We start from the raw sequence: 17,164 nt of genomic DNA, 5'->3' as shown, positions 1-17,164 counted from the left end.
CTCAGGGCCTAATTCTCATTGTGTAGGTTTCTCTGATACTTAACCTCTGCTATGGGCAATTATTTTTTTCCTATGTGCATTTTTACCAGCACTTGGTTGATGGGCAGGTGGCTAGTTGTAGCCCTCAGAGTGCTTGGCTATTGTCCCTTTCCATATTACTCCAAGAAGGTGAATTCCTGTCTTTTACCTCTGCTTATGATCTTGTTATCCCTAGTGCCTTTGTCTTTAGTCTCTGATCTTCACTGTGGGTTTTATCTGTGGGTTTTTTCTACTTTATGTCTATTCCAAATATTACTGCTATATGAACATTTGTTTTTAAGTTTTGGGGTGAATGTATATTTTCATTTTGTTGAACATGTACCTAGAAGTAGAATTGCTTTATTGTAAGGTGACTGTGTATTTACCAAACTCTTTTCTAAAGTGATTGTCATTTAACATTTTCACTAACAATATATGAGGGTGTCAGTTTCTCCACATTCTTATTAACACTTGTATATATTTTTTGATTTAGACTTCTAAAGGATGTGAAGCAGTGTCTCAGTGTGGTTTTGATTTACATTTCCCCAATGGATAATAATGTTAAGCATCTCTGTGTACTGTTGGCCATTTGTATATCTTTGGAGAAATGTCTGTTCAAATCTTTTGACCATTTTTCAACTGGGTTCTTTTTATTGAGTTCCAAGAGTTCTTTTTATATTCTGAGTACTAGTCCCTGTCAATACATGATTTGCAAGTATTTTCTTCCATCCTTTGGGTTGTCTTTTCATTTTCTTTCCCTTCCTCCCTTCTTTCCTCTCTTTCTTTTTTTATTTGTATGCGGTACTGAGAATCAAACCCAGTACTTCACACATGCTAGACAAGTGCTCTACTACGGAGCCACAACCCCAGCCCTCCTTTCTTTCTTAACAGTAAACTTGTATTATCTCATACATTTCTCTGGGTCACAGGTGGAGGTAACTTAGCTGGGTATTTCTGGGTCAGGATCTCTCATAAGACTGCAAACAAGGTATCAGCTAGAATTAGAGTAGTTTTAAGACCTGATATAAGCCATAGAAATTAATACTTTGCCTTGTAGGCCTCTCTGTAGTGCTGCTGAGCACATGGCAGCTGACTTTCCCTGGACCAAGGCTCCGAGTGAATGAGAGAGACAGGGTGAACAAGAAAGATGCCACATTTTTATTTTTTTAAGTAATCAAATCTCATGATTAACATTCCATCACTTTTGCGCATTCTTTTTATCAGAATCAAGTCACCAGGTTCAGCCCACATTTAGGGAGAGACTTGTATTATGCAAGCATGTGAATGCCAAGAGATGAGAATCTTTGGGATTCATCTACCACATGTCCTCTGGCTCTTAGTGGTTCATGTTCCTCTCACATGCAAAATGGGCTCACCTTCTCCCATAGTTCTCCAAGTTTCATCCCATTACAATCAGAATATGCTAGGTTGTAAGGCAGTATTATCAGTTCTAAAATTTTGGTGACTTCAAATAGCATAGTTCTATTTCTCAATCATACTGCCTATCATGTATTGGGTAAGGATTCTTCCCATGTTGTCCTCACCCCGGAAGTCTCCAGCATTACTGAGCCTGGAGGAAAGAGAGAGCAAATTAATCACTGGCTAGTAAAGGCTTCTACATGGGCATGATGTATCTTACTTCTCATATCATATGCCTGCATAATTTCAAAGACACAAGGAAGTTCAAAGCTTTAAATGAAATAAATGTTTGACTTTTCTTTTCTCTTTATTGGCATTAAAATATTTTATATTCTGAGTACTAGTTCCTATCAATACATGATTTGCAAGTATTTAAACCCCTTGGAGGTTTAAAGGACATTAATAGCTGCAGTGGGGAGCTTTTGAGCCTATTACTTCTGACTAAGGTTGTTCAATGCCCTCCTTCTCTTACCAAAAAACTGCCAGTGAAAGCCGAATTATGGGAAAAGATCTGGAAAGCTGACTGAGGGACCAGGCTGTCTTACAAAGATTGTCCCTTTTCTAGTTCCTTAGGAATTCAACAAGTCAGTCTGTGGTTCAGTGTGGTTTTTATATTCCAGGTTTAACATTAGGTTTAGGTGTTTTGGTCTGAAGGAGCAGCTGCTACCAGTATCTTGCTGATTTCTTTGTTGATGTCAAAAGTGCAAATGGAGAAATCCTTTCACTTTCTTAATAATCTGATTTGTAGCACCAAAATTTTTTTAATTTTTAGTTTTGTTATAGTTCAGTTCTATTTTGGTTGCTTTTGATGTCATATTTAAGAAAGTATTATCTAAATAAAAGGTTTGATGAAAAATCAGTTCATAATTATTAGCCCATAAATGTAAAAGTGTATTTCTGGACTCTCATCTTTGTTTCATTGATCTGTATGTCTAGCCTTATGCCAGGAGTGCTGTATCTTATTACTTAGATTTGTAATAACTTTTGAAATTGGGAAATATGAATTCTTTCTTCAGATTGTTTGGTTACTCCCAGTACATTGTACTTCTATCTATATTATGATTGGCCTAGAAAGGGTATCTATTTTTAATAGTTTTTCTGTTCTAAAGTTTTTAGAGCAGAAAGAGTAGGGGCTTTTATATTCCTACGCATCCATCTTGATTGGAAGTCTCTGGATTATTCATGTAATTTTAAGTAAGTGGCAGGGAACTACAATATTGAGCATCTACTGTGTGCCAAACAGTATTTATGAACTTACCAGATATGGAGTAGTATTTAAAATAATTGAGCTTAAGTAATGCAGAGTCTTGCATAATTAATTTATTTGTCAAAAAGGCTTTGAATGAAATAAATATTTGACTTTTCTTTTAGGTGGCCTTGTTCTTTTACTTTCAAAAATAAAGTCTGTATTGCTTTAGCACTGGGAAATCTGGTTTTCATGAGCTGTATTGAGATGTGAGCCATAATTTACATGCCATATACATCATCTATTTGAAGTTTATGATTTGATCATTTTTAGCATATTCACAGAATTTTGCAACCATCACCACAAAGTTACATTTCCTCACCCCAGAAAGAGACTCCATGTTCTTTAGCTGTCACCCCCCAGGCCTCATTCCCCATCATTCCAGACAATCACTAATCTTTCTTTTCTTTTTCTTTTTTTTTTTTTTTTAGTTGTAGATTAATACAATACCTTTACTTTATTTATATATGGTACAGAGGATTGAACCCAGTGTCTCACATGTGTGTGAGGCAAGTGCTCTACCACTGAACTACAACCTCAGCCCCAATCATTAGTCTTTCTATATTCTATCCAGGACATTACATATAAATGGATTAATAAAATGTCTTTTTTGGCTTTCATCTTTCACTAGGCATAATGTCTCAAGCTTCATATATATATATATATATAATATATATAATATATATATATATATATATGATATATGTGTACATATATATTATTTACTTTTATAGTTGAATAATTCCATTTTGTTTATCTACCATTTGATGGACGTGTATTTCTACTTTCTGGCTATATTATAACTGAAACTGCTTATGGACTTTTTTGTGCAAATATATGCATGATCATGTGTTCTTCTTTGTCTTGGGAATATACTTAAGAGCGGCACTACTAGATCATAAGGTATGTGTGATTTTTTGAGGATCTGCTAGACTGTTTTCCAAAATGGCTACACCATTTTAAATTCCCACAAACAGTGTGTGAAGGTTCCAGTTTTTAAATATTTTTTTATTTTCTCATTTTTTATTGGTGCATTATAGTTGTACATATTAAGGAATTTATTGTTACATATTGTCACACATAAATTTCCTTTGCTCATAAATGAATACATGACTAGTATTAAGTCCACATTGTGTAAAAACACAAGAACGAGATCCTAATTGGAATGGATTTTGTCCATGTATGTATGTCAAAATATGCCAGGCGCAGTGGCGTATCCCGGTGGCTTGGGAGCCTGAGTCAGGAGGATCGTGAGTTCAAGGCCAGCCTCAGCAAAAGTGAGGCACTAAGCAACTCATTGAGACCCTGTCTCTAAATAAAATACAAATTAGGGCTGGGGATGTGGCTCAGCGGTGAAGTGCCCAAGTTCAATCTCCAAATATACTCAAACTGTCATGTATATCTAACTTTATTTTATTTAATATGGTGATGAGGATCAAACCCAGTGCCTCGCATGTGCGAGGCAAAAAACTACTCTGTCGCTGAGCCACAACCCCAGCCCCCCCCGTCATGTATATCTAAAAACAACAAATTTTTAAAAATAGTCCTTTATCAGTAGATCAGCAATGCCTTTGGGAAATATTTTCTTCCTAACTGTGGCTTTTCTTCTCATTCTTTTGACATTGCCTCACACAGAGCAGAAGTTAATGTTAATGAAGTACAGGCTATCAAATGCTTTTCTTGAATCATATCACTGAAGTTATATCTAAAAAGTCACCACCAAGGTCATTTAGGTTTTCTCTTATTACCTTATAGGAGTTTTAGAGTTTGTATTTTAAATGTAATTCTCTATAACCACTTTTTCTTTTTTATAAACATCACTAATCAAATACTGTACACATGTAATATTATTTGGGAGTAGAGAATAAAACTTACATATAAATCTTTTTGGTTCAAATGTGTTCTCAACATTCCCCTACCATGAAATCATTAAAAATACAAAGAAATCACCACAGACAGGAGGCACAGGGTCTCATGGAGAAAATCCATTCCAATTGGGATCTCGTTCTTGTGTTTTTACATAATGTGGACTTAATACTAGTCATGTATTCATTTATGAGCAAAGGAAATTTATGTGTGACAAATTCTACTGTCTTCCCTGTTTTTCAAAATATACAAATTCTTAAAATTCAACAATAGGGAAACAAAAAAACTTGATTAAAACATGAGCAAAACACCCGAACAGATGTCTCACTGAAAAAGTTACACTGATGGCAAGCAAGCATCTGAAAAGATGTTTAATATCATATGTCATTATGAAATTGAAAGTCGTATGAGGGCTGGGGATGTGGCTCAAGCGGTAGCACACTTGTCTGGCATGCGCGGGGTGCTGGGTTCGATCCTCAGCACCATATACAAATAGAATAAAGATGTTGTGTCCACCGATAACTGAAAATTAAAAAATTAAAAAATCCTCTCTCGCGCTCTAAAAAAAAGTCATGAAATACCACTGCATGCTTATTAGAAAGGCCAACATATAATATCAAATGCTGGTGAGATCATGGGACTCTGATTTGTTGCTAGTAAGAATGCAAAATGGCATAGTCATTTTGGTAAATGGTGTAGCAGTTTCTTATAAAACTAAACATATTCCTACTATACAATCTGGCAGTCGCATTTCTTGGCATTTACTCAAATCAAAAACTTAAGTCCACACAAAAACCATAACCTTTTTCATAGTTGACAAAACTTGAAAGCAACCAGGATGTTCTTCAGTAAGTGAATATATAAACTGTAGTACATCAGACAATGAGCTATTAATCAATGTTAAAAAGAAGTGAGCTATCAGGCACTGAAAAGACATGGAGGAATTGCATACTACATGATTCCAACCAGATGATATTCTGGAAAAGACAAACTATTGAGATAGTAAGAAGATCAGTTACTAGAGGATAGTGGGGAGGCAGGAATGAATATAGACAGAAAATAGAGAATTTTTAGTACTGTGAAAGTGTGTGATAAACTATGATAATGGATACACATCATTATAAGTTGGTGCAAACCCATAGAATGTACAATACCAAGAGTGAGCCCTTATGTTGTGACTGTGGACTTTGGGCGAATAATGTGTCACTCTAGATTAATTTATTCTAACAAGTGTGCCACTGTGGTGGGGATGTCATTAGTTGGGGAGGTTTATGTGTGTGATGGCAGGGACTCTGTAGATAAACTAGTGAATAAGGTAGTTTAATGAAATCCAGAACACAAAACCCAGATGAAGTATTTAATATTTTATATTTCCTTTACTTGATCTTTTTTTTTTTCTTTGAAAGAAGAATTTGAAAACAAGCCTTAGTTATCATGTTATTCTACTCCTACATACTAGAATAGGCATTTTTAAAAAAATACATGGGTGTTTTCTCTTTTATTTTCCCCCAGGTTGAGGACTGAATTCAGGGTCTTGCACTTGAAATCCCCAACCCTGCCAGGCATGGTGGCACCTGCCAATAATCCCACCTGTAATCCCAGCAATTTGGGAGGCTGAGGCAGGAGGCTCAAAGCCAGTTCAAAGTTCAAAGCCAGCCTCAGCAATTTAGCGAGGCACTAAGCAACTTAGTTGAGACCCTGTCTCCAAATAAAATATAATAAAAAGGGCTGGGGATGTGGCTCAGTGGTAAAGCATCCCTGGGTTCAATCCCTGGGTTAAATCCCTAGTTCAGGGGTGGGGGTGGGGGAAATAAAACCCTAACCCTGATGTTTCTTATGTAGTGACAATGCTGTTTGTTAGACTCCTTCAAATAGCAAGAATGTTAAGTGCTCAGTTTTGTTCTGAATCTAAAACTACTCTAAAAGTAGTTTATTAATTTTCTTCTTTCTTAAAGTGTTTATGTATCTATTCAGCTCTTAAGATGTTTATGCCTGCTTTGTGCCATGCTAGGTAACATGCCTTCTAATGGTCATAGCCCAGTAGAAAAGTTCACAATCTAATGAAATCTTGAGAAAGTCCTGCTTTTTACTGGGGGCATTGTGAGATTTCTGATTTCTAGAACCCAACTTTATCATGATCTCTGTTTTGAAGTTTTTTTTAGGACTTTGTAGGTTTGTCAGGTAATACATGTATATTTGAAAAATTCATATCTCTTTAAAGAATAGGATAGTCCTAAGTTTTGTATTTCATTGATACTAATCAAGAAAGACTTTGATAAGATAGATATTGAATAGAAAAATAAATAGGAATATGATTGCTACTTGGAGAGGATTTACTATTGTATATTGTTATGGTTTATGTAAATACTGTGGTTGAAGACCATCAGAACTTGTTCAAGCATTTCAAAATTTATGGTTTGGGTTCTAAAGCTGTTGTCTATCACCAAATAGTAAGTTATGCATTCAGTTTCTTTTATTTTAATCATAATTAAGTTTGCTTCTATGCAGCTCATTTAGCTGCATACCAGATAATTTTTTTTAATATTTAGTTTTTAGTTCTAGTTGGACACAATACCTTTATTTTATCTATTTATTTTTTATGTGGTGCTGAGGTTCCAACCCAGGGTCTCGCACGAGCGCTCTACCGCTGAGTCACAACCCCAGCCCACCAGAGAATTTTTAAACAACTGGTTGACTTTTGAATAGGGAATGTGACTACATGGTTTCAGAGATTAAATTGATTTAAAAAATGGTTGACATTGAGCAGCCTTGCTTCTACCCTCCACCTCATCTTCTTTTCCTAGATGACAGCTTTTGTGTAATCTTCTAGTGCTTTTTAAACTTGCAAATAAATGTATTATTTTAGGATGTTGGCTTTTTCCCAGAAAGAGTGATATGAACTATTATCCATAATTTGTTGTGTATTGAAAGGACATGTTAATATTTTCATGATAAAAGTGACATCAGTCCCTTTCTTACTATGCCAGTCCTTGGCTTCCTTGAAAGAGAACACTGGAATTACTGGTCAGCCAGCTCCTCCTTAACACATACCGAAAGATGGCTACTGGTGAGGCCAAGAACAAAATAATAAGTAACATTTATTGACAGTTTACTCTGCCAAGTTTACAGTAACCCTATGAAAGTATGTACACTTAGTACTCATTTTACAGATAAGAAAATTGAGGAGGCTCCAGAGAGGTTAAAAAACTTAACACGTATAATAAGCAGATATCAGGGATGGGATTCAAAGCTTTTTTTTTTCTTTTAAAATCATAAATATTTTCAAACATATAAACTAGTTCAATGAACTCCAGAAATGATAAAGAATGGGAACAAAAGATGTTGACCAGGAGACTATAGCCATCAACTCCAACCTAGAGACAACTCATCAATTTGATTATGAAGAGGGGGTAATTTCACAGATAGATGGCTTTTCACAAGGACAGTACAGCAGACCCACACTTAACTAGGTAAAGGATGCTGAAGTTTGTGGCAGCCAGATTCCTGATAGTAAAATGTTCCTCTTGGTGAGTTCTAAGCCAACCTTCCTAACTAGTGTTATTCCAGTTATAATCTATATAGAAATTAAAATTTTTAGTTAAATCTCATCTAGTGGGAGGTAAAATGAAGCTGTGAATTTTCAATAACTTACTCATTGGATTTTGATGTATTAAATCTTTTCCAATGGGTTCATAACATTAAACAGATTTTTTTTTTTTTTGAAAGGTCTTTGATTTGCGTCAGTGTCATCGACAGATGCAGCAGCAGGCAGCCACTGCACAAGCTGCAGCAGCTGCCCAGGCAGCAGCCGTGGCAGGAAACATCCCTGGTCCTGGATCAGTAGGTGGCATAGCGCCAGCTATCAGTAAGTATACTCTTGATTTTTTTTTTTTTTAATATAATAGTGGCATTTTATCTTGATTCACTCAGTTGATCAGTTCCCTTAAGCAGTAATAGAAATTTTTTTTTTCCCCTGGGATGATAATAGTTGCCTTTGTCTAGGATAGAGCCATTTGTGTTCTTTTTGTATCAAAAGGGAATTTGGGATAAAGGGGGCTATTATTATATTCTTCTGTCTCCCCCTTTTTATTGATGTTTTTTATGATTTCTGCCTCACCAGTCAGGGTGGGTTATAATCATTGAAATGCTTGGCATTATTCTACTAAGAAAAGCATATTTCAATTTCAGAATTGGACACCTCTCTGATTTTTTTTTTTTTTAAAGTATGCTAAGCATGGAGAGAAAACTGAGTGAGGGTGGTATTTTGATAACTTGTAGACTTTTTTTTAATTTTAGGGTAAAATTGAACTGTGTGCCAGGTTTCACACTGATGGGGAATTTTTTACTGCAGAGTTAAACTCCTGACTATAGACTTTTATGATGGAAACACGTGGCACCCATCTTCCACGTCTGAAGGCATAACTAGTGATTCATTCAACCCCTGTTCTTAACCTCTTCAGTGTGGTAAGCAAATCACACTGGCTAAGAAAACTGCAGTGGCCCTGCAGGTTTCTCTACAGTACATGCAAATTCTTCCCGTTAGTTTCATGGTAATATTGATATATGCAGATGACTATATGACTGTGTGTTTTGACTGAAAAATTAGATGCAGAGTCTCCATTGTGTTCAGGAGTTTACAGTTTAGACATAGATAAGACATTCATTGAGAGTTTCATCTTTAAAAAAGAAATCGAGCACCTGAACGATTAATTTGCTAGCTTTGATGTTATAAATATGTTTTTTCCTAAAGAATTCAGAACTAGTATTCACTTTCTTATTCTCATCTAACTGCCCCCATTGCATATTTTATACTGTGAAATTGCAAGATAAACATCATCTGGGTCATCTAAGGTGTATTAGTGGAGCTAGGCATATTAACTCTCATTATTAGTCATGTCTTACTGTAAAATAGGCTGCTTAGATAAACAGTTTCCTAGAATCAACCTGTTTATATATACTACCTCTTAAAAGCAAGTTTCTTATCCTTTCACCTCCATTTCTAATGAGAAAAATAGCTGGGGTGTTATTGGATTATAGTAATTTACTTTAAAATTGGAAATACGTAGAAGACACTTGTGGAATGTAAACTGCCTTTACCAAAAGTTTCCTATTGATAAGGTTTAGCTCTACTGTTACCTTTTGCCACTTTGACAGAGAAATTTTATACTGAGGAAAATAAAGTAGAATGTAGGGAGGATGGGAAGAGATCACCATGTTCCTCTAACGTCTTCCAAACTTTTTCTGTTAGGTCTCTCAGCTGCTGCTGGCATTGGCGTTGATGATCTTCGTCGCTTATGCATACTCAGGATGAGCTTTGTGAAAGGCTGGGGACCGGATTATCCAAGACAGAGTATCAAAGAAACGCCTTGCTGGATTGAGATCCACTTACACCGGGCCCTCCAGCTCCTAGATGAAGTACTTCACACCATGCCTATTGCAGACCCACAGCCTTTAGACTGAGGTCTCTCTCTGTGGGGGCCCTTAACATTATCAGGATGGTGGACTATAAGATACAATCCTGTTTGTAACCTGAAGATCTATTTCATTTTTGTTCTGCTTTATCTTTTCATAAAGGGTTGAAATGTGTTTGCTGCCTTGCTCCTAGCAGACAGAAACTGGATTAAAACAATTATTTTCCTATTTAGAACTTTTCAGGCATGGGGCAGACTTTGAAGATCAGGAAGAACTCATTCTTACTAAGTCTTTATCAGTTATGTATGAAGGAGTCATTCCAGTGCTGGAAAATTTAGCCCTTTAAAATGTCTTGGAACCTTTTATGTGCAGAACATTGGTATGTGTGTTATTCTACAGAATAAATTCAATATTATTGATTTTAAAGGCAGAGAAGTTCTCAAAGTTAATTCACCTATGTTATTTTTTGTGCAAATTGTTATTGTTGAACATACTTTACTCCAAAATATTGTGCCATGCAGGTGAGTTAATTTTACCGAGAGCAACTTTACTCTGTATTTTAAAAAATAAGATAGTAATGTATTATAACCTTTTATCCAAAATATTTTTTTGCAAGTTAAACTAGTGAAGATGATTTTAATTCAGATTGTCTTGCAACTTCAGTTTTATTTTTGCCAAGGCAAAACACTAATCTGTGTGTATATTGAGAATTCCTTAAAATTTACCAGACAAAGAAATGTAACAGATACTGAATTTGTTATCCCTATTGGGTGACTATTTATCAAGAAGTATACTTTTGCCCTGTTAAACAGTAGTTGTATTTTTCTGTATATCTAGGCACAAGGGTGGTTTCTAAGAAGCCTAGAAGAGGAATTTCTTTTCCTTCATTAATTCATAGGGAAAGGTTTTGTATTTAAAAAAAAAAAAAACACTAAAAGCAGTGTCACTCTACCTAATATCTCACTGTTCTATAAAGGTGCAGTGCTTAGACTAAATAATGAGTGTGTTGGAAACTGCTAAATTCTCTGTTAAATACTGTGCAGAATAATGGAAACATTGCAGTTCATAATAGGTAGTTTGGATATTTTTGTACTTGATTTGATGTGTGACTTTTTTTGGTATACCGTTTAAATCATGTATGTTATGATATTGTTTAAAATTCAGTTTTTGTATCTTGGGGCAAGACTGCAAACTTTTTTATATCTTTTGGTTATTCTAAGCCCTTTGCCATCATTGATCATTAACAATCGGCAGTGACTTTGTATAGAGAATTTAAGTAGAAAAGTTGCAGATGTATTGACTGTACCACAGACATAATATGTATGCTTTTTACCTAGTTAGTAGCATAAATAAAACTGAATCTCAACATACAAAGTTGAACTCTAGGTTTGATTTTTAAAATTTTGTTCTTTTGCACTTTGAGTCCAATCTCAGTGGCAAGACACCTTCTACTAAGTGACAGGCAACAGCCAGTTGTATTGGGCAGCTTTGGTTTTTCCTTCACACTCTACCAGGACTTTCCCATGGATGTTGTTATCATGTGTAGAGTATTTTTTTGTTTTGTTTTGTTTGCTTTGTTTTAAACTTTTACTGTGGCGCAAAAAAAAAAAAAAAAAAAAAAAAAGCCTGTTTGTCTATAGAAAATAGATTGTCTACAAGATAAAGTAGTATGAAATAAAATCAAGGATTATCTTTCAGATGTTTTTAGTTTTTGCTTAGAGGACTTCTGTAAGCTTTTAAAGATTCTTTAAGGTGTGTTGTACATTTGAGCTCTAGAAACACTTAGGCATAGTGGCCCTCCTGTATCAGCTGAAATGAACAAGTCTTTGGCCTTGCTCAGAAGGTCTTAATAAGACAGTTCTAGAAACCACTGTTTATTGCTGTGATGAAATATAGCTCTTGATCAAAATTACATGTCCTATTTTTAAAACAGCTTCTCTTGAGTATTCACAGGTACTTTTGGTAAAGACCCAATTTTCAACTGTGTAAATTTGGTGATTTTTCAGGGTTTCTTTTTGGGCAGAATTATAAAAGAATATCTTCTCTATAATTTTATCTGTAGGTCCATTTTCCTATGAATGAGGAATAGGAGTGAGAGGAGAGAGTTTTAGAATAACAGATTTTTAAAAAATCCAGATTATTTAATTAGAATCTTAACCATGCAGTGGTATAACCTGTGGCTTCCTTTTCTACTTTAAGGAAGGTTTTCATGTTTAATCATCTTCATAAAATATGTGGAAAATATTTGCTGAGAAATATCTCTTAAAAGCCAAGCTACCATTCTTGGTTTCTTTCTACTAAGAGCCATAAAATATAGAAATACTTTTAGTTATTAATTGCTTGTATTTGTACCTAGATTGTCACATGCTTTTGAGAAAATATTTAATATCTTATCAATTATTCCTGACAATGTGGCTGTTAAACTGTATTTCAATTTCTTAGAGGTGGTCATCTCTGAGTAAGACTAAAGACTCTCACTAGGCTTAAAACTTTACGTCTACTTTAGGATAAAATAGTTTCTACAGTTCTTAGAGTTTGATTGTAATGTGGGTATGGTTCTAGGTGGGTTTCTGTGGCTAATTCATATCTCAAAGACTTTCAGAATGTTGAATTTCAGTGAAAGCTGAAAGAGATGAACCAGGTACATCCAGAGAAACCCATTCTACTTTTGTCTTGTGCCTTTATGTGCATTATCAAAGGGAATTCTTAAGGGGATTGCCTTTTTTGCCAGGGAGCAGATGTTTTTGTGGGTTGAGTCTTTTTTTTTTAATAATTTACTGCCCCTGGTATACAAAGATAATGATGATAAATCACTGCCATATAACCATGTTTTTCTAGAAACATGGCTCGTTTGGATTGCTGTAACCACTAACTAGGTTGCCAATCCTATTCTTCTTGTAAATGGTACAGGGTTACAGATTGAAGGATCTGGCTTAAGTTTAACTATACCCGAACATCCAGATAAACAACACATTATTATCTGTGTTGTAAAAATAATACTTGGATTTTTAAGCAAACACCACATTATTGGCTATGTCTTATTTCAAAGTTAAAAATCCATTTTTATGGGGGAGGATGGTATGGTTTGTAATAGCAATTTTGCAGTTTTTTGGAGGAAAAGTGAAATATCCTGTCTTTCTTATGATAAATTCTTATTTTAAAAGTTTATTGTTAATTGTAGGAAGGTGAATTGCAGGTATCTTTTTGATTATGGCCATCTGGGAAACGAAAATTTACATTTTCCCCCTAATACTCCCTAAATATCTGTGGAGGCAAAATATTTTTGCTCCTGATCTGGTGGTAACTGGTTAAGAGTCACTAGCTGTTTTATGCAAAGTCAATTAAGTTCAAACCCTTTTTGAAGGAGCAGTTTTATTCTCTGAATAGGGAAGAATTCTTTTTAACTGATTCTGTAGTTTGCTTCCTTCATCAGTCATTTTATTAGCATTTGATTTAATGACAGTAAATTGGTAAAATGGTGAATTTAGGTTACTGAGGTAAATGACTACGTGAGAGCAATTACATGTGAAGTTGGCTAACAACGTTTGTAGGTGGGACCTGGCAGAGATTAGCAGCTAACACTGCATGAAGAAATGCCTTTAAAAAATTTAAAAAAAAAAAAATTTAAGGTAAAACTCATCTTGTTGCAGGTAGCAGTCTGTAAATAATCTCCTAAATCCTGCTTTGCAAGATTATTGAGAATAGGCTGGGAGGATCTTAGGCAAGTCTTTCCATTCTTTTCCTTCTGAAAACTACTTAATTTCTTCTCTTAATTAATATACTAAGAAGGATGTAAAAAGTCAGTGGCGTTATGCTTATTAGCATCCTTGGCCCAGCCTTATTCCTAGCACTTGTCCCAGTGTTGCTAGGTTGTTTATCTGGTATCACTATGGGATGAAATTTTCCACAAACTTGCCTTACTAAGCGGTAAAACTTTTTAAGCTATTTTTTTGATGGAGTTATTCAATCTGTATATCAGAGAATATACTGAATATAACATTTCTTTTGTACTTAGCTGTCTGTGTAGACTTCAGGAGCTTCTAAGATTAGACAACACTGTTTTCTCTTTACTAAATGGTCCCAGACTGCTCTGGTTTTGAATTTTCAGTCATTTTAACCCTCCTTTTCTCTTCTGGACTTTTTCCTTTCTGATAGCTGCCGTTTCCCGTGTGCCTCTCCTTAGTATTTTCTTCTTTCCTTTCTATTATTTCTAACTGCTTGAGCAAGGAAACCAGATAACCAGAATTTTTAGATCTTCCTTTAAAATGGAAGTACAAATTCTGGGACAGGACTCAAAAGATGTTTTTCTGTCAGGTGTTGGAAAGGACTTCAAGGCATTGGCGTTTGACATCAGTTTGTCTACTTCCAGTCTTCTCTGATTCTTGCTGAGTTTCAGGTGGTTGAGGTAGAGAGAAATGAGTCATATTCATATTTTCCCCCTTAGAGTAATGTTTTGAAAGGTTTTATTGCTTCCAGTTAAGTGCTGCTCATACAAAAACGGGGTTACAAAGGCTCCAAAATTAGCATCAACAGCCAGAGGCAGTACTGTTGCTTAGAGGACACCAGTAAACTAGACACACAACACAAACCTCAGAAATTAAGAGGGTCTTTTTTGTTTTGTTTCGGTGTTCTCTCAGCTCTGCCTTCCTACTCTATACTTTTGACCTACAGGTGCCTTTATGAAAATTGAGTGACTGATAACCTGCCCCAAGGAGTAACTAAAGTAACGGCTGATGTTTTCAGGGATTTTAACATCAGACTTGAATGAATGAAAGGACCCCTCCACACACACACACTCGCCCCTTAATGTAGGAAGACTAAGGAGAAAACTTGGGTGAAGACAATCATTTCTCTCTGTGGATATAGGTACTTTTCACACAGTTTATTTAAGAAGCATTTTCAGTAAGGCCAGAGTTCATGTTCATGTTCAGTCTGAAACTAATGGCTCCTGGTTAGGCCAGACATTTGCACTCTTTAGTTTGTGCTTTGCCACTAATTTGATGTGTGACCTTGGGTAAGTCATTTACCTTCTCTGGGCCTCAGTTGCCTCATCTGTAAAATGAGGGAGTTGGACTAGATTAGTTCTTCCAGCTCTGAATTCTAAGTGACCTTGCCTACCTTGCAGCAGTTTTGTATTTCTTTCTTACCTACTCTGCTGTTTGAGGTGTGTGTCGTTCCCCACTCCCCCCCCACCCCAGTTATTCAAGTAAGATTAGGCTTGCTATGTTATTACTGTTCTCCTATGGACTAGAGATTACACAATATGTTCTTAAGACTTAATTTTAACCAAAGGCCTAGCACCACCTTAGGGGCTGCAATAAATACTTTATAAGAACAAAAACCTGAGAAGGGGGAAAGCCTTCATTTTTCCATCATCTCTGTTCAAAGTTTATAAAGGCTTTTTTCTGGGTCATGACATTCTAGCTTCTAAGAGAGTATGTGCATGATACCATCCTTATAAGTGTTCTGTACTCGTAGTTTTTTTTTCCAACTAAAATGGATTGAAAACCTATTGTTAATGCCTAATGATATGAGAGGCCATTACTTTGGGTCTTTGGTTCCTTAACTCTTCTGTGCTCAAAGTGGTAATTCCTCTGAACTGCATTTGTTAAAATGGTTTATATGATTCAAATCATTACCAGTGGGTGATAATTCACTTTTATTTTGATTCTTTCTAGGTCCATTTTGGCAACTTTTGGCTGGGTCATTCATTTCTGAGTTCTCTTCCAGTTTACTCCTGGATGAGGATAGTTTATGAACTTGGCATTTTCAAGGACCTGGGAAGAATTCTTTGAGGGTGGGTTGAAGGTGGGGGGTTGGGGAGTCCTGGTAGAGACCAGCTCTGGTAGCTGGAGAGGTTGGGATGAAACCAGCTGCTATTGCTAAGGCTGCTTGCCATTGATAGAAGGACTCATGGGCTTGGATTAGTTAAATGGCTAACCATGGAGTTGGCAAACTTCCTCCAATTTGGGGTTTTGTGTAATGCATTGAATATGTGATTTAAGGAAAAAGTGTGAATGCTTATGGATGACGAAAACCTGGTGGGCTTCAGAGCCCATTTTGGAAGAAGTGACTAGGGGGTTAGGGACAGATTTGGTGATGGTATTTCCCAACTCTGTCTCCTCCTGCAAAGCCCAAGGAATACAGCTATGCCAAAACCCAGAGAAGAGCCACTCTTAGCTTCTGCTTTTGGGAAAACTGGTCAGCTGAAGCTCCAGTTAGTTCCTTTGTGGCTTTCTGTATACTTTTGCCGGGTTGAAGTCTGTGGCTAAAAAAAATAGTTGAATCTTCTTGAGAACTCTGTAACAAAGTATGTTTTTGATTAAAAGAGAAAGCCAACCAAAATCATTATGTGCTCATTCTTTTTTTTTTTTTTAAAGCTTGTGAATGTCTTGGATCTGGAAAGAGTTCCTAATCACTTTAAAAATTTTCAAACTTGAGGTGAATATTTTCCTTTATTGCTCTGTGGCTACCAGAATGGGAAATATGACATTCCAATTATGACCTTGGAATAACAGTCCCCATTCTTTTCTTATTTCTCTCTAAAGGATGAGGTAGAATTAGTGATTGGAGAAGATATAGGTGCTGGGAGATTATGAGAACCTGGTTGCTTAAAGAAGCAGAAATTGGAAACCCTGTCATTGCCTATCTGAGGATTAAGAAAAGCTGTTTCTCTCCCAGCTTGCCTCCTCTATGAGATGGGAATCACTGAGAGGTGTGTCAGGTAAGGTTCTATGGCAGTGGCTTATAAATATCATGACCACATCAATATTTCTGATCTTGCTGACATAGAGTTTCAGAGATGTTTATCAGGCCGAGAAACTCCTCACCTAAAAAGTTTGTAGTGTTTTAGGGTAGTACTTGGAGAGAATAATAGACTGGCATTCAATCACTATTTTTGAGGAAGAAAAAAATCCTTTGTGGAGTACTGCAGGAGAAAGGGAAGTTTGTATAGTCTTTATTTCTCTTTGCCCTTTGTTCTTGATCCTTAAATTGTTTTTTCCATCTCCCCTATCATTATAATTATCACAAACGACAATCCCAGAAGTTGAAAAGTTCTCAGCCCCCCTTCAAGCCTTTTTAATTCCCATTGTCTCACTGATAAATTGCAGCGCTCTCTTCCTTCAGCTCTAAAAGAGTAATTCCATTACTTTTGACCCTACTTTTGGGGTGTCTTCTAAATCTGTATTTTGATATAGTTCT

At 35.9% G+C, this 17,164-nt stretch overlaps 1 protein-coding gene across 3 annotated transcripts in view; it reads left to right on the top strand.

The window, feature by feature from the left end:
* The window catches only part of Smad4 (SMAD family member 4), a 41,862-nt gene extending 25,556 nt beyond the window's left edge, over window positions 1-16,306 (top strand). For 2 of the 3 annotated variants that reach the window (XM_015482372.2, XM_048806207.1), the window contains 2 exons: window positions 8,276-8,414; window positions 9,798-16,306. In XM_015482372.2, coding sequence (XP_015337858.1) covers window positions 8,276-8,414; window positions 9,798-10,009 — 351 coding nt within the window. In that variant the 3' untranslated portion in view covers window positions 10,010-16,306. Of the gene's footprint in view, window positions 1-8,275; window positions 8,415-8,900; window positions 9,014-9,797 lie in introns of all 3 variants that reach the window. The other variant, XR_001503160.2, reaches the window with a different exon arrangement.
* Window positions 16,307-17,164: the final 858 nt, after the last annotated feature.

Source organism: Marmota marmota, unplaced genomic scaffold (assembly GCF_001458135.2).
Source record: "Marmota marmota marmota unplaced genomic scaffold, marMar, whole genome shotgun sequence".
Classification (NCBI taxonomy): Eukaryota; Metazoa; Chordata; class Mammalia; order Rodentia; family Sciuridae; genus Marmota; species Marmota marmota.
This window is presented reverse-complemented; position numbering and strand designations above follow the sequence as displayed.